This window comes from Bubalus bubalis, chromosome 2 (genome assembly GCF_019923935.1).
Source record: "Bubalus bubalis isolate 160015118507 breed Murrah chromosome 2, NDDB_SH_1, whole genome shotgun sequence".
Classification (NCBI taxonomy): Eukaryota; Metazoa; Chordata; class Mammalia; order Artiodactyla; family Bovidae; genus Bubalus; species Bubalus bubalis.
Window position 1 is genome coordinate 181,799,169 of NC_059158.1, and position 21,918 is coordinate 181,821,086.

The 21,918-nt window shown below is 47.5% G+C and overlaps 2 protein-coding genes across 8 annotated transcripts in view; one reads left to right on the forward strand and one right to left on the reverse strand.

The window, feature by feature from the left end:
* Positions 1 to 9,134, forward strand: part of LUZP1 (leucine zipper protein 1) — a 102,615-nt gene extending 93,481 nt beyond the window's left edge. For 5 of the 6 annotated variants that reach the window (XM_006056549.4, XM_006056547.4, XM_006056550.4 and 2 more), the window contains 2 exons: positions 262 to 3,440; positions 5,109 to 9,134. In XM_006056549.4, the coding sequence (XP_006056611.2) occupies positions 381 to 3,440; positions 5,109 to 5,264 (3,216 nt within the window). In that variant the 5' untranslated portion in view covers positions 262 to 380 and the 3' untranslated portion in view covers positions 5,265 to 9,134. The remainder of the gene's footprint in view (positions 1 to 261; positions 3,441 to 5,108) is intronic. The other variant, XM_006056551.4, reaches the window with a different exon arrangement.
* Positions 9,135 to 10,588: 1,454 nt separating this feature from the next.
* The window catches only part of KDM1A (lysine demethylase 1A), a 66,090-nt gene continuing 54,760 nt past the window's right edge, over positions 10,589 to 21,918 (reverse strand). For both annotated transcript variants that reach the window (XM_025278755.3, XM_006056545.4), the window contains 7 exons: positions 21,082 to 21,193; positions 16,853 to 16,985; positions 14,821 to 15,008; positions 14,373 to 14,487; positions 12,724 to 12,851; positions 11,910 to 12,056; positions 10,589 to 11,097 (listed from right to left, as the gene is read on the reverse strand). In XM_025278755.3, coding sequence (XP_025134540.3) covers positions 10,912 to 11,097; positions 11,910 to 12,056; positions 12,724 to 12,851; positions 14,373 to 14,487; positions 14,821 to 15,008; positions 16,853 to 16,985; positions 21,082 to 21,193 — 1,009 coding nt within the window. In that variant the 3' untranslated portion in view covers positions 10,589 to 10,911. The remainder of the gene's footprint in view (positions 11,098 to 11,909; positions 12,057 to 12,723; positions 12,852 to 14,372; positions 14,488 to 14,820; positions 15,009 to 16,852; positions 16,986 to 21,081; positions 21,194 to 21,918) is intronic.

Genomic DNA, 21,918 nt, shown 5'->3' on the forward strand with positions numbered 1-21,918 from the left:
AAATGGTCATGTGAACGAGGCATTTTTCTATGTCTTTTTGCTATGCTGCCATTGGTGGCATTCTTCATTAGGGTGAAACTAGGCATCAGCCATAAAGAAGCAGTGCTTTCCTGCAGGGTTAGTCAGATTTAGTCATTCAGTAAATTTGAATACTTACCATGTTCTAGGCTCAAGACTTACATATGGGAACTCTTGCAACTGGGAGCTGAGGTGGAGACTTTAGATTTGCCGCCTAACATGCTTTCTGCTTTTCTTCTGTAGACTGAGAATGGTCTCCAGCTGCCAAAGAAGATTGTGGATGCCAAGAGAAAGGTAACCGTTTCTCATCCCCTCGAGTGGAATTGGTTGCCTCTGGGAGCCCACATTGGCTGGCAGTAGACATGGCTGAATTTACAAGCTACAAAGACACTGCTTCCAGCCGCCACCTGCGGTTCAAGTTACAGAGTCTAAGCCGCCGCCTTGATGAGTTGGAGGAAGCCACAAAAAACCTCCAGAAAGCAGAGGATGAGCTCCTGGACCTCCAGGACAAGGTGATTCAGGCGGAAGGCAGCAACTCCAGCATGTTAGCTGAGATTGAAGTGCTGCGCCAGCGAGTGCTGAGAATCGAAGGCAAAGACGAGGAAATTAAGAAAGCAGAGGACCTCTGTCAGCTGATGAAGGAGAAGCTTGAAGAGGAGGAAAACCTCACCCGGGAGCTGAAATCTGAGATTGAGCGGCTTCAGAAACGGATGGCAGAACTGGAAAAGCTAGAGGAGGCCTTTAGCAGGAGTAAGAATGACTGTACCCAGCTCTGTCTGAGCCTGAACGAGGAGAGAAACCTGACGAAGAAAATCTCCTCTGAGCTGGAAATGCTCCGGATCAAAGTGAAAGAACTGGAATCTTCCGAGGACCGCCTGGATAAAACTGAGCAGAGTTTAGTGTCAGAGTTAGAAAAGCTGAAATCACTAACTCTGAGCTTTGTAAGTGAGAGAAAGTACTTGAATGAAAAGGAGAAAGAAAACGAGAAACTGATAAAAGAGCTTACTCAAAAATTGGAGCAGAACAAAAAAATGAACCGAGATTACACCAGGAATGCTTCTAACCTTCTGGAAAGGAATGACCTGCGAATTGAGGATGGTATCTCTTCCCCACTGCCGTCCAAAGAATCAAGAAGGAAGGGTGCTCTGGACTATCTAAAGCTGGCAGAGAATGAAACAAGAAACAAGTCAGAAAACGAAAAGAACCGCAATCAGGAAGACAACAAAGTAAAAGACCTTACCCAAGAGATTGAGAAACTTAAGACACAAATCAAACATTTTGAATCCTTAGAGGAAGAGCTTAAGAAAATGAGGGCCAAAAATAATGATCTTCAGGATAATTACCTAAGTGAACAAAATAAAAACAAACTCTTAGCCAGCCAGCTGGAAGAGATAAAGCTACAAATCAAGAAACAAAAAGAATTAGAGAACGGGGAGGTGGAAGGGGAAGAAGCCTTCCTGTCCAGCAGAGGCAGGCATGAGAGGACTAAGCTTAGAGGCCACGGGAATGAGGCATCAGCGAAGCACACGGCCCGGGAACTGTCCCCCCAGCATAAGCGGGAAAGGCACCGCAACAGGGAACTGGCCCTCAGCAATGAAAACCCTCTGAACAACAGGCAGGTCTCCTCTCCCAGCTTTACCAACAGGAGGACGGCCAAAGCTTCCCACGCAGGGGCAGGTGCCGACAGTGGGGCTCAGGAGACGAGGAGAACCGAAGACCGGTTCACAGCTGGCTCCTCGCAAAGCGAAGGGAAGAAGTCCAGGGAGCAACCGCCGGTGCTCAGCCGCTACCCGCCTGCCGCTCAGGAGCACAGTAAGGTCTGGAAGGGCGCTCCCAAGCCAGGTACTGAGAGTGGGTTGAAGGGAAAAGTAGAGAAGGCAACGCGAACGTTTAGTGATAACACCCATGGATCTGTTTCCAGTGACGTGTCGGGGAGAGGCGACAAGGCTTCTGACACCTCCACTGAGGCCCCCTTGGGCAAGAGGGGGCAGGTGCCTGGCAGTGGAAGTCACATAACTCAGGCTGCAGATGCTGGCAGTTCTAAAGCTGTTGGCGCCCTGGCCACATCTCGACGATCTTCCTCAGAAGGGCTCTCTAAGGGGAAAAAGGCCACCAGTGGCCTGGAGGCTGACACCAGTTTCCCCAGCTCCAAGACTCCACCTCTATCAAAGTATCCTTATAGCTCCAGAAGCCAAGAGAACATCCTTCAGGGCTTTTCAACCCCAAATAAAGAAGGAGTTGAACAGCCTGTGGTGGTTGTGATGGAAGATAGTAGTCAGCACGAGGCTCTGAGGTGTCGCGTTGCTAAGTCCAGTGGCAGGGAGAAGCCGGACTCGGACGACGACATGGACATGGTGTCTCTTGTTACTGCCAAGTTGGTGAACACGACCATCACTCCAGAGCCAGAGCCCCCACATCAGCCCCAGTCGAGAGAAAAGGCCAAATCCCGAGGAGCGGTTAGAGCCTCCCTGTTTGAGAATGATAAGGATATTGGAACAGAAAATGAATCTGGGAAAGCTGTCAGAGCCTCCGCCAATGCCATGGAGCTCCCAGAGGCCAATGGCTCCGGGGCAAAAAGCCAGCGGCCCTTCAGCCCCAGAGAGGCCTTGCGCTCTAGAGCCGTCATCAAACCTGTCATCATTGATAAGGATGTGAAGAAAATCATGGGAGGATCTGGAACCGAGGCCGCACTGGAAAAACAGAAATGTGCTTCCAAACCAGGGCCAAACAAAGTGACTAGCAGCATAACCATCTACCCCTCGGACAGCGGCAGCCCGCGAGCCGCTCCGGGCGAGGCGGCGCGGGAGAGGCACACGTCCACCAGCAACGTCCAGCTCGGGCTGCCGGAGCTCGCCTCGGTGAGCAGCCATGTCAGCTCCCCCTTTGAGCTCTCCATTCACAAACATGACATCACCCTGCAGCTCAGCGAAGCGGAGAGAACGGGAGATGGGTCCCTGAAGAACAGGCCGGAAACTGTTGTCTCTCGGAGCAGCATTATAATCAAGCCATCGGATCCGGTGGAGAGGAACAGCCATGCACCCACAGCGGAGACAATCAGGTGGAAAAGCCATAGTGCCCCTTTAGAAGCAGGCCCTTCGGATGCCAGGCACATCACTGTGCGCAACGCCTGGAAGAGCAGGCGAGACTTGAACTCTTCAGAAGACTCCCCAGCTCGAGTAGGGAGACACGTGGAGTCTCCCAACCCCCACACCCAGAGATCGTCCACAGACTGTTCAGACCCTGAACAGCCCGGCTCGTACCTTTCTGAGCAGGGCACTCGAAGGGGCGGAACCTCGGGGGATGCGCCCGAGCTCGCCTCCAGAAGGACCCAGAGCAGCCTCACCGTGTCGGAGGTGTTCACGCGGCGGAGTCGGGCAGGGGACACCATTCCGCCCGAGGTCTGGAACCACTTGGCAGGCACGGTAGGTCCCGCTTCTCCCCCTTGCCCCCTTCTCCTCCCACCTTCCCCCTTTCCTTCTGTGCTTTCTTCTTGGTTCTCCTCTGCCCCGGCCTGTGTGACAAGGGATGCTGGAGACTTTGGGGTTAGGAAACACTGAGCAAGACCTGAGTGGTCCAGAGGACTGCTGAACATAGGGCGGATTGGGCCGGAAAGAAGAGGGAAGTACCTCGAAGAAGGTATTTGGCAGAGAGCAGCATGAATTTCCAAAATCCTCTTTCCCAATTTGTCTTTTCTGTTTGCCTCCGTACATGAAGGGTACAGGAAAGGAGAGGTGTGGCCTGTTCTCGTGGTTTGCTGGAGCAGCCAGAGGCGCCGGGCTCCTGGCCCCACAGAGGAGCACGTGGGCTGCAGGGAGGCGCTGGTGAAACGGGGAAAGCCCCGCGTCCTCTCTGTAGGCTGAGGTGGGCCGAGGCAGGGAGGTCTTTGGCTGCCTCTTCCGTTTAGACCACAGAGTTTTGCCAGCCGCTGGTATGTAGGGGCTGAGGAGAGCTAGGGCTTCCACTGGGCCTACGGTGATAAGCTTTATGCCCGAGCATCACTGTCCCCCGCATCTGTCTAGCCCATTACACCACCAGTCTGAGGGCAGAGCTGGTCGGCTCCGTGTGGCCTGTTACTGAACACAGATCCAGAATCTCCCCTTACCTGAGGGTCAGAGCACCAGATCAGCATGTGGTGGGAACCCCCTGGGAGTCTTTCAGATGTGAGTCCTGTGATGAAGAAAGACATCTTCGACCCAAGATATTGTTCTGTTCTTTTAAAAGGTAGGGGGTGACTGTATTGAGTTTAAAAGCCCTGGCAGTCTTTACAGGGTACTCAATACCGGACAAAGCACTTCTCCGCCCAGCGTCTTGTTCATTCTCTCCCACAGCCCTGGGGTGTGTGTGGGGCGATATTATTCCTCTATTTTAGACACAGAAGCTGAGGGTCAGAGACACAAGGTGCCTCACCCGAGGCCACCCAGGTGAATTACTGGAAGAGCTGAGATCTGAATCCACGGTTCTGACCTCTAAACCCAGCGCTCGTTTACCTTGCCAACTGGACCTTCTCACTCACACTTGCATTCTCTGATCTGCATTCACTTGGGTGGAAGGACCAACAAGAACATTCCAAAGGCAGAATTCTGCAAGGAGTGGAGAAAGTTGGATGAAGCTGAAGCTTTGGTTGTCTGAAAAGTGTAGGGTGAGGGGCACGTACGGGATACGGCAGGAAAGGCACGTGAGCCTTTGGTGGTTTGTGGGCAGGAAGTCGGATAAGAGCTGGCCGTCTTCCTTCTCACACCTCCCTGCCTGTCCACCGAGCACTTGGCTCTGATCCCGAGAGGTAGGCCGCCTGCACGTGCAGCCCTCCAGGACTGCTGGCCCCTGTTGGGGGCACCGCCTCAGTGCCCCTGCTTCCGGCGCTGTCCATCTTGGGGTTCCCTTCAGCTGTGGGCCTCCAGTCTACCTCGGGAGCCCTGAGCAGCTCAGAACTGGCGCAGGAGCTTGTCTGCCGGCCTTCCCTTGCCAGCTCTGCTGCTGGCTCTCTGTACCCCATCTCCCTCCACAGGGAAGGACCATGGGGTTGGGCGTGCGGGCATCTCGATCCTCACTTGGGCTGTCCTGCGCAGCTGACTTTTGTCCTGTTGGCACAGGAGGAAGGGGACGACTGCACCCTCAGCATCTACAGACGACTGCACAACTCCCTTGAGAGGTCTGAACTGTCCGTGACGCAGGGGCTGCCGGAGCCCGGGCGCGCGCGGGCTGAGCAGCGGCTGCGGCCCACCAGGCCCTGTGCCGAGGACAACTGAGCCGGCGGGCGACACCTGCCGTCTCCTCTGCCCCTGTTTCTCAGCTTGTCCACCTTCCCGCCCTGAGGAAGAGCCAGGCCAGACCCCAGGCCTTGGCTGGGAGACTGCGGAGAGCCTGGGTGTGGCCCCTTGCTTGCCAGTTGGCCAGAGGGGATCAGAAACTACAAGCTGTGCGTGGCCACCCGGGCCCAGCCTTCCCTGATGCATGAGTTTTCTCTTCTTGTCCCCGTCCCCCAGGTAGGATGGGCCAGTCCGGCCCCCAAATGAGGAAAGACCTAGAAAACCCCTTGGATCCCCACCACACAACAGCAGCCAAATCTCTTCCCAGCTCCTCGGTGGGGTCTGTGTTGTAGGGCAACCCGTTCTGTGTGGTTAACATTCTGATTCCTTAGTATCCTCACCACATCCAGCTCACTCGTTCGCCCTAGGGGCCTGTGCACCCACCAGCCATCAGCTCCATCTGGGGGGCCTCCGTTTCTTCCCCTGTGGCATTCCTCAGACTTTTACAGCAAGAGATCTGTATTGCCTCTAAGGGTTTACGGAACTACCCTTTAGGTTGACATTTCTCTGACTTGTCCCCCTGGCTGACCATCGTTTTCCAGGGGCAGAGCACACAGGTACCCTACCTACCTACTGGAATGGCATCGTCCCTCGTCACCAACCCTGGCTCTCTGCTCACCTTCCTAAGGCACCTGGGAGCGCACGAGCCTCATGTGTCTCCTTCCCTGGGCACCCACTGTGCTGCTGGCCTGGCCTGCTCTTCTGCAGGAAGAGCTCTCTGGAGACCTCAGGCTGACTGCGTCATCTCCTCTGGAATATTCCCAAACTCCACTGGGCCAGACCCAGCATCCTCTGCCTTCTAGGAAGTGCCAGCGTGGGGGAGAGCGGACAGGAAGAAGCGATTTCCCTTCAGTCACTCCATAAAGCAATAGCTCCATGAAAAAGGCGTGGACTTTGTTCCTCCTCCTGGTCCCCCGAGGAGGAGGTATCGCACTTTACCAGGCTGATGCATCCTACCAGAAGCGGGCCCGTGAGCGCTGCAAACCAGCGATCGTCGTGACGACTTTGGAGGAAAGGTAAACATGCCCATCGAGAGCCCCAGGCTTACACGGTTCAGAAAGCAGCCAGCCTTTCAGGAAGCCACGGAAAGAAAAACCGAAAAAAACCTGGTACATCCTTGTACCAGTCCCCTGGGGAAGAACCATATGTTCTTCACACTGCTTTTTCTATAGCATTCTATCAGCTCAAAGGGATCCCTTTTCAAAGGCTACCTTTATGAAGCTGACAGTGTTCCTTCGTAATGAAAGATGGCATTGGAGTAGAACTTGAGAAAGCTATTTTCTTCATGGCTTTATACTTCCTCCTGTGTGACCTTGGGCAAATCATTGTCCTCTTGGGGCCTCAGTTCCCCTATCTATAAAATTAGTTCTTTAAAATGGATGGTCTCTAAGGGTCCTAAAACATGGTATTGTAAGTTTTGTTTCCACCCTGTAGGGGGTTAATTCTCACTGTTGGAAAGTATTGTCCAAATGGGTTTACATGTGTCCTTCCCACTGCCTTTGTTTTTCTGGGCCTTATTTCTTTTCAGTTTCCTGTGTTTCAATGTCGAGAGGATGAACTCAGAGAAGTTACCTTGGCCCTGTTTTTCCAGTCTGTAAAATGGAAGGGTTAGATTAGATGGTTTCTGTGGCCCTTCTCAACACCAACCTTGCCCAGTGCTGCACAGCAGGCCACGTGCTTTCCATGACACAAGTTGGTGTATCCCCGGTTCCAGTGCTTCTCGAATCTTCTCTGCCTCCACTCAGGGTGGGAACCAGCATTCACCCCTCCCTTGTCTGCATTAGGTTTGGCGATCTTGGAGGAGGCTTGGGGAGCACCTACCTGACTTTCACGGACAGGAGTGTTTTGCTCATACTTCCATTTCCCGGAGGTTTGCCAATCCAAGGGTTGTAATGTGGTTTGCCTTTTCTCCTCATCGCTGCCTCAGATGCTCAAGATGCTGTTTTCAGAATCTCTTCCTGCTGCTTTTCCTGGCTCAAGGCTGCAGCCCCTCACTTGTAGCCTCCCTGCCACTCTTCACTGGTCAGCAACCCTGAGAGTCCAGAGGAAACAGACCTCTGTGGTAGTCAACTGAGACTACAGAAGTTAGGTCTGTGGCTCTCTATGGGTGGAAACAGGCGCCAGACCATGCCGGCAAAGGTCTCGGCAATAATTCTTGTCTCTTTGGGCGTCTGGAGCCCTGGATTCTGGTGCTGTAGCTCCTGGTGCCAAAGTCTGGATCTTTCCACAGTTCAGCAGCACCAGCATCTGCCACCGCCCCGAATGCTCTGTGGGAGAGGGACAGCCGTGGTGCCCTCTTGCTGGGGCTGCTGACTTCAACTCTTGAGTGCAATAGGGTTTGACTGTACAACTATTTCAGGATAAATATTGTTTCCTTATCCTGCACACTTTCTAGAGCCCGCTGTAAAATATATTTTATTTTTAAATGTCCTCAACATTGCAGAAAATACTATTTGTAATAGCAAGTGAAGGCTAGAGGCACAGTTCCTCTGGGCTTCAAATGGCTGGCAAGGCTGGCTCTCAGATTCCAAAGTTGGAAGGCCCATTTCCAAAAAGAAATCTAGGCATGACTGTCTGGCCCCAGACCTCACCATCAGAGGTCCTGGAGGAAACTTCCAAGTGGGAGACCTAGGAGTTGAATAATTGTCTCATCAAGCCAAATATTCCCACTGTCCCAGCCAACACACCCACTTTGTACAACCAGTCTCTTCCACAGCCTGGCTCTGACTCGGACTTTTCCTGGCAGATGTGTGGTTGCGGGAGGGCTCCTAGGAGGGTCGGGGAACCTGGCACTCCAAGAGCTGCTCGGCTGGAGGAAGGGGCGCTGGAGGCAGAGCTGGCTACACGCAAGGAGCTGGTCTCCGCCACCTGTTGCCGCCTGTCTCACCCCTTGTGACATGCGAAACAACCAGAGAAAGCAAGGGTGGGGATGGTGGACAAGGAAGCTGTGGCTGTTCTGCTTTTGTGCGGCAAGGAAACAGTTACAGGGTGGGTTGAAGGGCTCTGCAGTGGGGCCAAGGACTCCAACCTCAGCCACAGGCGAGCTTGCACATAACTCATCATCCTCTCATGGGGGTGGGGGCGTCTGTACTGATCTTGGACTTGTCATCTCGGGGTAGTTTTACTTCTTTACATTCAGTGGGTTAGTGCCAAGTGCTTCCACTTCCCAGGAAAGGACTGGGGACCCCCTGTCTGGGTCCCCAGCTGCCTTTGTTGGTGTGGGCTTATTGTTACTCTGACAAGACTGCTTTGGAAGAGCTGCTTTTAGGGATTCCCTTTTAAGTACCCCAGGTTGGGAACAGGGTTCTCACAGCCTCACAGCCAAGAGCATAGGAAAGGGGCCCTATTTTCCTGCTGCTTCACAGCTCAGAACATGTACTGAATGGAATGTATTTTTAAGAGAATAAAGTCTATTTTTTTTTTTTTTTTTTTTTTTTTTTTTGTATTTTAAAGATGGGAGGGCTAGGGAAGTAGCCCTCAAATAAACTGTTATTACCTTATAGGCCCCCTCGCTGGGGACACATCAGTGTGGCGGTCTACACCTACTCGCTCAGGCAGGTCCTCTGGCCGCTCCCTTGCCCCTTGGAGGCTGGGTGCAGCAGCTTCTCTTACATTCCTGCTCCAAGCACGGGACCGAGGAGGCCAGACCCTGTCGCTGGAAACCAGGGCAAAGCCATGAGCAATGACTCAGGGCTCCTGGGGTGCATGTGTATAGTCGAAGCTGCCTGTCTGCATGTATCCTCTGGCTCTAATGCGGTCTGTTGGCTCTGCAGCACAATATGTAACCAATAAAGCTCCCTAGTTTCCACATGCTCTGTGTGAGTGTGCGTCAGTGATGCCATTCTCCTTGATGTCATCTCTGTGTACAACTGTTGCTATGCATTGGTGCAGCTAGTATATTTCACTGTGTTTTACTGAAAATACTCAGCCAATTACAGATGTCATTAAGGACTGGAAACAGCTGAGGCTATAGATGTTTCCTCAGACTCATGTAAGTGGAGTTAGAATCATAAAGCAGTTATTTCATTGCTGCATTTTACTTTCAGGCTTATCTGTCATCACATACACACAAAACCACCATCTGTATCTCCCAGGCTGCCTGTGTCATTAAATAACACAAACTCTTTAAAAAGCATGTATCACTACATCAGACACGTAAGCCCCTGAGGTAACAGATGTTCATGGCAAAGCTAGGGTTCAAACATAGGTTTGTTCCCAAGTCAGTATACTTTCTCCTCCATGTTCTCAGCTTTACGTCATGGTTACCCCACTTGTCCTAATCTTGGTGTGCAAATTCTCCCATGGTTGTCATTCATTCTAACGAGGGAAAAATGCCCTCTCCATCTCCACCTTCTAGTCAGACTATAATGTCCTTAAATCTTACTAAGGATAAAATCTCATTTAAACTATTTTTAGGAAAGAATTGACTAACAGGAGTAAAATCCAACTTATTGAAGCAGATTATGTACCTACACTTAGGGTAACATAGTTTGTTAGGAGCCCTTTGGAAGAAACAGGTGCAGTTCCTTTTTTGTAAAAACATTTTAACCTTACATGGCGAAGATGACTTTGCAAATATGACCAAGCATTCTGACACAGGAGAGGTGATCTGGGTGGCCCTTAAATCAGAAGTATCCTTATAAGAGGGAGACCAGAACAAGATGGCGTGAAGATGGAAGCAGAGATTGGGGTAATGTGTTTTTAAAATGGGGAAGGGGGAAAAAAAAAAAAAGAAAAAGAAAAAGGAAAAAAAAAAAAAATGGGGAAGGGGCCACAAGCCAAGGAATACAGTCAGTAGAAGCTGAAGGAGCAAGGAAATGGAATATCCTGACAGTCTGCGTAGCTGTTATCTAAACCCTTGATCTTAAACTTTTGTATCAGCGCCTTGGAGAGACATGGAAAGTTAGCATACCCATGGGAGTGAATCTAGGGGAATAACGCCCGAACGGTCTGCCAGAGGCCTAGTCAAACTTTGTGTCATGGCCTGTGTTTTATCTTGACAATTCATTCAGCTTCCTAACACCCATATGCATGACCTGCAGGTTCATACCCCTGGCACATGGTCACCCCACAGTCCCGGTGGTGGGCGAGTCTAGCCCCACAGATAAGCATTTTGCTCCCATGTGAAAATCGTAGGTCCTGTCTTCTGATCACAGCAAACCATTTTCTCATTTATCTCATTTTAACATGGATAAACTTGGCATTTTCAAAGGAGTAACAGCTTTAGATAGAACTCTAACCCCAAGGGAAACAAAAATCAGTCCTGATTTTCTATGAAGTTTTATTCTCAAAATATAAAAAACCACCACAGACAGACAAAGACGTTCTCTCCCAGTACTTGCTTCCCTCAGTCCTAATGAAGAACACAGACTCTCATACTAATGCAACAAGTGCCTCCCTGGCTCTAAGTCACTTAGAGGAGGCAACCTCCTCAGCCACCTGACCATCATGGGCTTTGCTTCAGCAGCTGAGCTGGAGCCCAGATGCGGGGTGAGTTTCTCAGTGGAATCTATATTGCTAGAAGAGCTTTGCTTATGCAGCCAAAGACACGACACGCGCACAGGCTTCTTCCCTTAACACGTCTGTCTCACATGCTCGGGGACTGCTGTGCAGGGACGCCGGGTGTGGCCTGGCGAGGCAGTGTGTACATGGCCCCCAAGAACTGGTCTGCAATTCTTCCTGCTTCTCGCAGCCCACTCAGCAGAGCACCATGGACTGTGGCTGGGTAGTTACGGATTGTATGTTCTCCAGCAAAGAAGAGTCGTGGAATAGGCTATTTCAGGAAAAAAAGTTAGAGAAAATCAGCAGGCTGCAAATATGCCGCCTTATTGTATTTGAACTGCCAAACTCCTGTTGGCCTTTGAAGGCTCACTACCTCCGTTCCATTACTGGTTCATCATCCTACCAAAAAGGGTCTCTCCCTTCTTAGCAGGCAACTCCCTAAAGCACAGAGAGGTAGAGATGGGGCACTAAAACTCAGTGCAGCCTTATTCTAGGGTGATGCAGCTGGACTTATTTATAGCTTCCTTCGCCTGAGGTAGCGTGTACTGGGGGCATGGTGTCCTGACTACTCTGTACCACAGAGAACACAGTACTTGTTCTTATTCTGGGACACCTGCCTCAGTTTAGAGCAGACCTGACTCGCCACAGGGTTCTGGGAAACCATGACTTCATAAAGACCTCAGGTTATTTCTCAGGGGCATCTCCTGGAGGCCCCTAAGTAACTGGGATGCTGCAACAATCCTGTGAGCCAGTACAAAATGGGGCACGATTAAAACACACAATCTGAATGAGGAAAAAGTAACTGGTCTATACTTGGACTCTTCCATTCTGAACAAAGACTAGACAAAGCCAATAAGTAACAGATCAGACACACAAAATATTTCTCCTCCCTTCCCCTCTGCTCTTGAAAGGTTCGAGAACAGATTAAAAATTTGAAGAAAATCTTTTTTAAAAAAATTAAAATCTTAAAGAACACACACGAAAAAACAAAACAACCAAACCAGTAGCACTATTTTTACCCCGAAATCCTGGGATACTGGCCTATTTCCAAATAAGCTCAGGTAGAGTTTGCCAGTTTCTCACCTGTGGGGCACCTGGAATTGAGGGGCCAGGAGTGATTGGCTGAGCCATTAAGTCATAGTCATTTCCAGATGATCCTGCGGCTACGTAAGAATAGGAGCCTCGGGCCCAGGGATCAGCACGCCAGCGAGATACCACAGTTTCCTTGGGCTAAAGAAAAAGATAAGAGTGGAAGTTATTACTGGACACCAAGGACAAATCATGCATTTCTGAAAGGTGGAAAAGCTGTGATGGGCTGGGATACAGTGAGACATGAGTGCTGGCCAAGTGATGAATGCGGCTGCTCGGAAACAAAACACAAATGCCTTCTTAGGCTGAGAGGAGGTTCCAGGCTGCCTTCGTTATGAATCCAGAGATCCACCTAGGGCTTGACCTGTATTCCCCTTTGATTCTAAAATTCACATGAAGCATTAATATGCCTTATCTCAAAGGAATCATAAGAGTGTTTCAATGGACTTAATAATAGGAAAGAAGTATCAAGATAATCTCTTAAAACTTCCTTAAGGGAGTTTGGCCACTTTAAAAGGTGGTTGGGGAAGTTGGGGGGCAGGTGAGGAGTGTGACTTCACACATAGAGACAACAAACAACACAAGTGAGCAAAGGCAGCACACAGCCTTCTCAATCCCCGGGCCCATGCACTGGGGGGGCTTTTCTCAAAACTACTTGGGGCATGAACTCTACACAGTAAACCCAGCACACACTTGATTCTGGCTGAAACTGCCCTGACCAAGAATCTATGCTGCGACTGGAGATCCGTCGAACCCTCCTGTAGTCTTACGGCCCCAGATCCCTGACTGCCCCGCCCTGGTTACTCACCTGGGGCACCGCGCTGCTGCCAAAAATCCCCTTGAGGATGGCCAGGCATCGGCCAACAATCACATCATCACTTATGTTTTCCATGATGCCAGCAGCTTCTCCTGCCACGAGTGCCAACAGTATTGGAGCTGAAGAAACAAAGGACAATTCTAGAGTCCTACAGACTTTTTCCAAGTACTTCCTTGTCAGGTCCCACATTACTCTTGGCTGTTTGAAATCTGACGGCCAACAGACTAGACGTGTTTCTGAACTAGCAACTTGAATCCGCCCCCTGAAGGGAGCTGTAAGTGAAATGTGACTCATGTACTTCACTGCATGTAACCTGGCAGAATACCGAAGTCCTGATGATACACTTCAGACCCTGCTAACAAGTGGCCCTTTATTTAGGCACAGAATCCTTCAAGACATCTCCATGACCAGGGCTGCAGCCTCTTAGCTGTCATACTCACCATTACCGTTCCTCACCCATTTCATGGCGCTGTGTGCAACAGGCTATGCGATAGGCACAGTATTAGATGCTGGGGATATAAAAACTATAGACCCCAAAGGGCAACCAAAAAATCAGATATGTAATTACGAACTATGATAAAAGCTGCGAAAACACAGACTAGAGAGAAAAGAACACAGGACATCATTTACATTTGAGGCCGTGGGGACAGATGTATCCTGGAAGGTCTCTTTGAAAGAGTCTTTTAGGTCAAGACTGAAGGCTGGGTAGAGTATGCCAGGCTGGCAAGAAACAAAAGGAGAAGAAAAAAAGCAGCCCAGGCCCAGGCCCCAGTACAATGCAGAAGTAGCAGACAGGATGGTGCATTTCGGTTCCGGGGGAGCAGACAAGTGTGCCTGGAGGCTGGGGAAGGGATGGACAATGAGGAAGCTGATAGAAAGGAAGGGTTAGATTAATTACCCTTCATGCTGGCCATGAAAATGAAAACCATCAAAAAAAAAAGAAGCGGGGACAGCAGTCAGTGGTTACTGGTGATTGGACAGGTATGCACAGCTAAGAGTGGCTTGGACTGGAAGGTGGGCAGTGGAAAGAGAGAGTGTTCAGTGGTCGCTGGAAGCGCCGTGCCCAGGGAGCAAATGAAGGATGAAGGATGGCCACGTGCAGGATGCTTCGGTATCAGGCAGTAAGGAGTGATGGCAAGAACCAGGGTGGCAGTCAAACTGGTTAATCCGTGTGTCTGCACCGTCAAGGCCAGGCCTCCTGAAACTGCTGCACAGAATGTCTTACACCTTTTTCTTAGGATGAGGTAGTATCTAAATATACTTTTCTTTCTTTTTTTTAAAGAAGTTCTAAATAAAGCTAAGAGCAACCCAATTACATAAGAATATAAAACAAGAAGTGATCAAAGATTCAGGGGCAGGTCAGACACAAGCGCCTGAGCATGAGGAGTTCACGTTTTCCTTCCCCAGAAGCTCTCCCGGGGCTGGCCCCTGGCTGAGCAGAGTCCTCCTTCCTACGTTTCCTCCTGCGGCGCCGGGGCTCGCACCCTCACTCCTCTCCTTACTGCCCCTTCCTGAGGCTGCCTGCCTCCTTACTATGCATACTTCCCACTAAGCTGTGCACTCCTTGAAGGCGAGTATAATATTACTGATTCTCTATTCCTATAATGATGTGAAAAAGATGAAAACTGGAAAGCAGTTACCTTTATAGAGGTTCCAGAAGAGGAAGAGTTCACCTCTGCTTGCAGTTGTGCTGCCAACATGGCCAAACAAATTGACACTTGGGTCCCAGAACACCCGGTCAAAGCACAACACGACCTGTGGTGAGAGAGAAGCACGTGAGCTGGTGGTGGAATCCAGAGAACAGGGCTGTAAGCACAGCCGTGTCCCAACAGGGAAGTACTTCTTCCTCAGAAAGTTTCCCCTAATCTACTCTCAATATAAGTTTAGAAATCCCTATTATAAATAACTACTCAGGAGGACCTTTAGCGCTCTCTTTCTCTAGGCCTGGGTTTGAGAAGTGACCTCAGAAGACAGTTCTCGTGGATACTTTGATATATAATTAGGAAGTAAAGGGAGTGAACGGACAGCCCTCACCCTGACATCAGAGTGGTACTTGTGCACTGGGAATGTAGAGAGGTGCCCAGTTACCTTGTTGAGGTTGCCAAATCCCATCCTTTGGACTGCAGATGTTTTCCACTCAGGAAGAGGCGGCACAAACTGAACAGCTGGTGGCTGCTGCTTCAAGACGCCCAAGGGAAGGGTACAGAGGACCGCGTCACACTTATAAATGAAGGTCTGGCTTGTGGAGCGGGTATTCACAGCTATCACTTCGCACCCTAGAGAGATTGGAGGGAAAAGGCTTTCTTGGTGATAGGATGAGACTGACAAGGGCACTGAACATTTCGTGCACAGCGGCCTCCACATGCTGTCTCAGGCGGCTCTTACTACCTGCCTATGACATCAGTTCTACTCATTTTTTACAAAAGAAAACTGAGGCAGAAGTGAAGTAACTTGTCTGAAGCCATATAGGTAACAAGTGCCAGGATTCAGACCCAACAGTCAACTTCAGAGTCCTCGAACTTCACCACCATACCACCCCACACCTTCCTGACTGACCCTAGTGCTCTTCTGTACTAACAAGACCTTATCATTTACCAAGTTTTATAAATTTAGACCAAAATTAAGAGTAAAATGCCTATTCCAGCAGAAGCAATGCCTCTCCACTGCGGTTAAGGAGCTCCTGAGGACCAGGAGGCGAGTGGCGCCAGCAGACAGAAGACTGCTGTGCAGGCCTGGGGGTGCAGCCTGCAGCCAGAGCTGCTGTTCTCGAGATGCACCAGGGTGTGGTGCTTAGCCTGCCAGGATGTGAGCGAGCTCAAAGCTGACCACAGAAAAGGTACTGTAAGTCGGGTAATGTAGTTTTCTCTCAATTGTGTTCCATTTTTTCCTCAATGAATGCCTCTTCACATAATTTCCAAAAAATACACAAACAGCTCAAAATAAGAGTGAGTGCTCCATACGTGCCCATCTTCTGTGGCTGCAGAATTAAGGAAAATGACACAAAAAACTAGTTTCACTATTCTCCACCTGCCTGCAAATGGCTATTTAAAGGCTGCAGATCTTAACACCATCAGCTAGAAGCTGCCTCTGAAGAGAAAATTAAATGGAAAATTGTTTCATTTGTTGTTAAAAAAAAAAAAAAATGTGGCAAGATTGGTGGCCACATCTCCATTTGTCATGAGAGTCTGTACAGAGGGGGATCAACAAGCTTTTCTAAGGTGTTCAAGTAAATTCCAAAAGTGGTTGGAATGACGGGTTCTCTGCACTCCAAATGAACTGTATCCTGAAAGCAGCAAAAATGAGCACAGAGACCACTGCCATAGGAATCAAAGGGCAGTTCAGGCTCCGAGGTCAACCTATCAGCAAAACTGCTCCCAAAACGAGAAACCAGCCTAAGCAGTTGGCCCACCTGAACAGGAAAAGCCAAAGATGAAGATGCAGATGGTAAAATACAAGGGGTGGCTCTCAATGGAGCCTAGGGGCCCAATTCCTGGTATTTAAGAATCTACTTAGCAAAATTAGATCCAAACTCACTGGATCTAAATACCAAACTAATTCAGTAAATCTTAAAGGAAATCAACCCTAAATATTTATTAGAAGGACTGATGCTAAAGGTTCTGAAGCTCTAATACTTTAGCCAACTGATGCAAAGAGCTGACTCACTGGAAAAAACCCTGATGATGGGAAAGACTGAGGGCAAAAGGGGAAGAGGGTGGCAGAGGATGAGATGGTTAGGTAGCATCATTGATTCAATGGCCAAGACCTTGAGGAGACTCCAGGAGATGGTGGACAGAGAAGCTGTAGTCCATGGGGTCGCAAACAGACATGACTTAGCAACTGAACAACAGTAACAAACAAATTCACGCTAACTGCTAATCCATTCAAAGCGGAGACTCTGAAAACTGCCCCATTTTCTGGTTTGTACTATGATGGGGTCAGAGCCTCTAAAGGCTCTAATGGCTCAATACTTTTGTAAATGAAAAAATTTTAATTCAGGAATCATAGCTTGTAAAACATTCTATCAGGAAAAGTAACTAATGTTTTTTCAGTAGGTCAAACTCAACAGAAGACCAGTACTGTATTTCAGAGTAAGAGATTTATCTTACTAGTAGAGACTTACCTGAGGCTGTGTAGCGAACCTGCCGAACCGCAGTATTCAGTTTAATGTCCAGACCTTCTGCTAAAGCCACAGGCACACACGAGTAGCCATTCCTCACCGTCAGGTGGCTGCCAGTAAACTCAAAGTCATCATCCTAAGGAGGACAGAAAAGGGCATTCTTTCACACTTTCTTAGTCTAACTCATGTCATTTGTACTGAGTCCTATAAAACAACACTGGAAAAACACAAGCTTGTGAAAAGTTAATATTCTAAGACAGAAACTAAAGGACAGTCCCTCAGTCTTTAACTACAGCTGCCCCAGGAAACTGAAGGGAAAAGGGAAAAAAAGCCAAAATGTCGCTTACGGCTAACTGTGGGCAGTGAAATTAGGGCAGTTTCTTTTTTCCTGAGACAGACTTGCTAACATCAAAGCCCTACACCACCAAGCTCAGACTGCCCCTAGAGGGCAGGAGAGGGAAGGAAGCGGCTTCAGGAAGTGCAGATGATCAGCTACCACAACAGTTCCCACTTTCGCCTGCACTACACATGTGGCAGGACATCAGGATCACCATCCTAATTACATTTTCTGCTACATAACAGCGAAATCAGTTTTCATGCCCTAAACGTAAAGTTTTAAATTCGAGGAAAACTTCCAAAACTATTAAGTTGGTCAAACTAGATGAAGGCCATACAGGATTATAAAGACGCGCTCAAGATAATCCATAGAGTGAAGAAGTCAAGATTTGGCCTGGAAGAATTCCCAAAATGATTTCATGTCTCTGAATTTACTGAAAAATCTTCCAAATAGAAAAACTTTGGAAGGTTATTTGATATTTCTAATTTCATTAAACTTCTGGGAAAAACATACCACAATTCTTAGGAATTAGATAAAAATATATTGGGTTGGCAGCAGAACACTCACTACTTAAGTGACTGGACTCATCTCCACATGGATCATCACCTACATTCAACTTGAAATGAATATATATCAAAACTTCAAATGATAGATCAGTGACTAGGATAGGAGTAATTCAGTATTTACATGAAAAACCATAAGGAAACTGGAAATTCTGCAAGATATGTACCACTAACAAGTCCAATCCTTAACATAACTCAAATTCTAAAGACTACGAGGACATGCTCTAAAGATGAGGAAGTCAAAATAATTTTACTAGGAAAATGCATAATGAAAATATGTAGGTAAAATACAATATTTACTCCTATACAATCTTCAGTTCAGTTCAGTTCAGTCGCTCAGTCGTGTCCGACTCTTTGCGACCCCATGAATCACAGCACGCCAGGCCTCCCTGTCCATCACCAGCTCCCAGAGTTCACCTAAACTCATGTCCATCGAGTCGGTGATGCCATCCTGCCATCTCATCCTCTGTCATCCCCTTCTCCTCCTGCCCCCAATCCCTCCCAGCATCAGAGTCTTTTCCAATGAGTCAACTCTTCACATGAGGTGGCCAAAGTACTGGAGTTTCAGCTTTAGCATCATTCCTTCCAAAGAAGTCCCAGGGCTGATCTCCTTCAGAATGGACTGATTGGATCTCCTTAAGTCTGGCCCAAGTCTCAGATTTAGAGACTGGTTCATTAACATCTAAGAAATGCTGTGATTTGTCACAAGTTCAAGAGTAAATCACACTGAAAACACCTAAAAATAACTTAACAAAAGATGTGTACGACTGGTACACTGAGAACTATAAAATATTGCTGAGATAAAGAGAATCTAAATAAATGGAGAGACAGACCATGTTCAAGGATTATCAAGACTCACTATTGTTGAGATGACAATCGTAGAAGGTAATTTTTATAAACTGATATGCTGGTTCTAAAATTTTATAGAGGTGTCAACTTAAAAAATGCACAAGCTGCAAGTTTTATCTGAGGCAAAATGAGGATTATAGTCAGGGAGGCAGCATTTCAGACAGCTCTGAGAAACTGCTCCAGAGAGGCAGGGAGGAAAGCCGGCACACACTGATTCTGGTAATTGGTGAGCACATGCAATCAAAGCACGTATTTTTTGCAGAAGGTTACTGCTGGTCTCGTTACTGCGAGTCCCAAGAAGCAGACATTGCCATGAAGCATTCAGTGCTCTTCAGATACGAGAAGATGCAAGTGCACATGCTTGCTCAGTCGTGTCTGACTCTCTAGGACCCCACGGACTGTAGCCCGCCAAGATCCTCTGTCCATGGGATTTTCCTGGCAAGAATACTGGAGTGGGTTGCCGTTTCCTCCTCCAGGGGACCTTCCTGACCCAGGGATTGAACCCCCGTCTACTGTGTCACCTGCACTGCAGGCAGACTCTTTAGCTCTGAGCCATCTGGGAATCCCAGAGATACAAGAGGTAGGCTAATCAGCTCTGGAAAATATTAACTATCTGAAGACCTGTTCTGCCAGCTTTTCCCAGAGCACAGAGTGCCTCATTTCTGCTCTCTGCCCTAAACTCCTTTCAGAGGGTGTTGAAAATTAGCTGCAGCAGCACAAGATTTAATCCTTGTAGAGGCAGATGGCAAGTGCCGATCTGCAGTTGAGAGATCTGAACTAGTCAAAACACTTTCAAAAGAGAACAAAGGTGAAGAGCTTATTCTACTTGATTTCAAATTGTCCAATAAAGCAACCGTGATCAGGACGGTGTGACAGTGGCGCATGGAGAGACAGCTGTTGAATGAAGAACTGATTTTCAACAAATGTGACAAATGAAGAAAAAAGATGGTGCTAGATTAATAAGATAACCATATAGAAAACTATGAACTACCCTCACCACTATATACAAAAATTAACTGAAAATGAGTCATAGACCTAACATAAGAGCTAAATTCATAAAACTTTAGGAAGAAGATAGAGAATCTTTGCAATCCTGGTTTAGACAAATATTTTTCAGGATACAAAAAGGACAAAGCCTAAAAGAAAGAGTTGACAAATATAGGACTTTATAAATTAAAAATATTTCTCTTTGAAAGATATCACTTAGAAAAGGAAAATGCAAGCTGCAGACTGGAAGAAAGAATTTTCAAACCATAAATCTGACAAAAGAATTATATCCAGGATTTGAAGAACATAATGAACTCTTACAAGAGAACAAACAACTAGATTTTTTAAAAGTAGGCAAGAGATCTAACAGCCTTTTCACCAAATAACTGACATATGAATGGCCAATAAGCACATGAAACGGAGAAGGCAATGGCACCCCACTCCAGTACTCTTGCCTGGGAACTCCCATGGATGGAGGAGCCTGGTAGGCTGCAGTCCTTGGGGTCGCTGAGGGTCGGACACGACTGAGTGACTTCACTTTCACTTTTCACTTTCATGCATTGGAGAAGGAAATGGCAACCCACTCCAGTGTTCTTGCCTAGAGAATCCCAGGGACGGGGGAGCCTGGTGGGCTGCCGTCTATGGGGTCGCACAGAGTCGGACACGACTGAAGTGACTTAGCAGCAGCAAGCACATGAAAAGATGCTTCACTTTATTGGTCATCACGTAAGTGCAAATTAAAACCACAATGAAAAATTACTAACCAACCATTAAAACAGTTAAAAAATTTAAAGCTGACAGAGTATCAAGTGCTGGTGAGGGTGTAGAACAACAGAACTTACACTACTGATGAGAATGTAGTTTGGAAAACACTTTAAAAATCTACTTCCCACAGTAAAAATTTTACTTCTGGATATTTACCCAAGAGAAAGACATGAATGTTCATAGTAGCTTCAATTATTTATAGCCAAAAACGAAACAACCTAAACGTCCAAATATGTACCAGTGAATGGATACATTCTGTGGCATATCCATTCAATGGATATGAATATTACTAAACAACAAAAGGAGCAAACTACTGAAACATACAACAACGAATCTCCAAATGAAAAGTCACACACAAAAGGCTACAGACAGTGCAATTATGTGCTGTATGGTTCAATTTACATGTAATTATAGGAAAAGCAAAACTGTAACGACAGAAAGCAAACTGGTGGTTGTGCAGGGCCAGGAGCTGAAGGGCTGGGGACTGATTGCAAAGGGGCGAGAGAGAACTTTTCAGGATGACAGACACGTTCTGTATCTTAAATGTGGTGGTGGTTCATAATTATTTAAGTTTGGCAGAATATCAAACTGCTCACTTAAAATAGGTTTTATTGTATATACATTATAACTAACTAAAGCTGTTTAAAAACACACATCAGATAAATTAACAGTCTCTCTTAGGAGCCTCTCAGAGACATGTGCAACAAAATACACGGCAAAGGAGTTTTTACCTGATCCCAGTGCTTGAGGGAGAGTGTGGAGAGAGGCGTGGCGTTAGCAAACTCCAGATTTGCAAAATGCCAATCAAGTATCTGTCTGTCTCTTGATGAGAGATATACATCACTGCAAAATGAGAACAAAGGAGCTCAAGGTTACTAAAGGGCATTACTACCATTCTCAATGGGCTGATGTTGATGATATCAGTGGGACTACGCCTTATGTGACGAAATTCTAAGTCAAAAACAGGATCTCATCTGTCTTATTAAACCCTTTATTGCTAGTGCCTAGGAGCAGTGCCAAGCTTCCTACATAAAGCAAAGGCCTAACTGTAATTCGGATAAAAAAATTAGTTTGGAAAAAAAAGTCTTTATACTATTTACCTTGCATTATAAAAGCTTACTTGTATCCTTTTTTTGTTTGTTTTATATTTTGAATAAAGCATTTTTTTAAAAAGCAAGACGGGTGGCATCCCTGACTGGAGAAAAGAGCAGATGTATGTGGATGCCAGATGCCACACGGAGCACTTGTCACCATGTAAGGGTACACTGTCAGAAATTACGTGTAACACTTTTCTGATCCTCAGAATTTTGGAAATTAAAAGCATTACCACTTTCTACCTCACTCAAAGACAATTTTCATTCAAATATCAAATCTTATGGGAAAAAGCTATTGTTTTAAGAAAGATACCTTGATTTAAGCATCTAGGACACTCTCAATATTACCATATAAGAACAGAGTATTAAGGACCCTGTCCTGCGTGCACAGACACCTTCCATTCATGAAATAATCTAAAATACATTCACTGAGCATACATAGGAGGCCAGGGTCTTTGTAATCTTCCTTCTAAA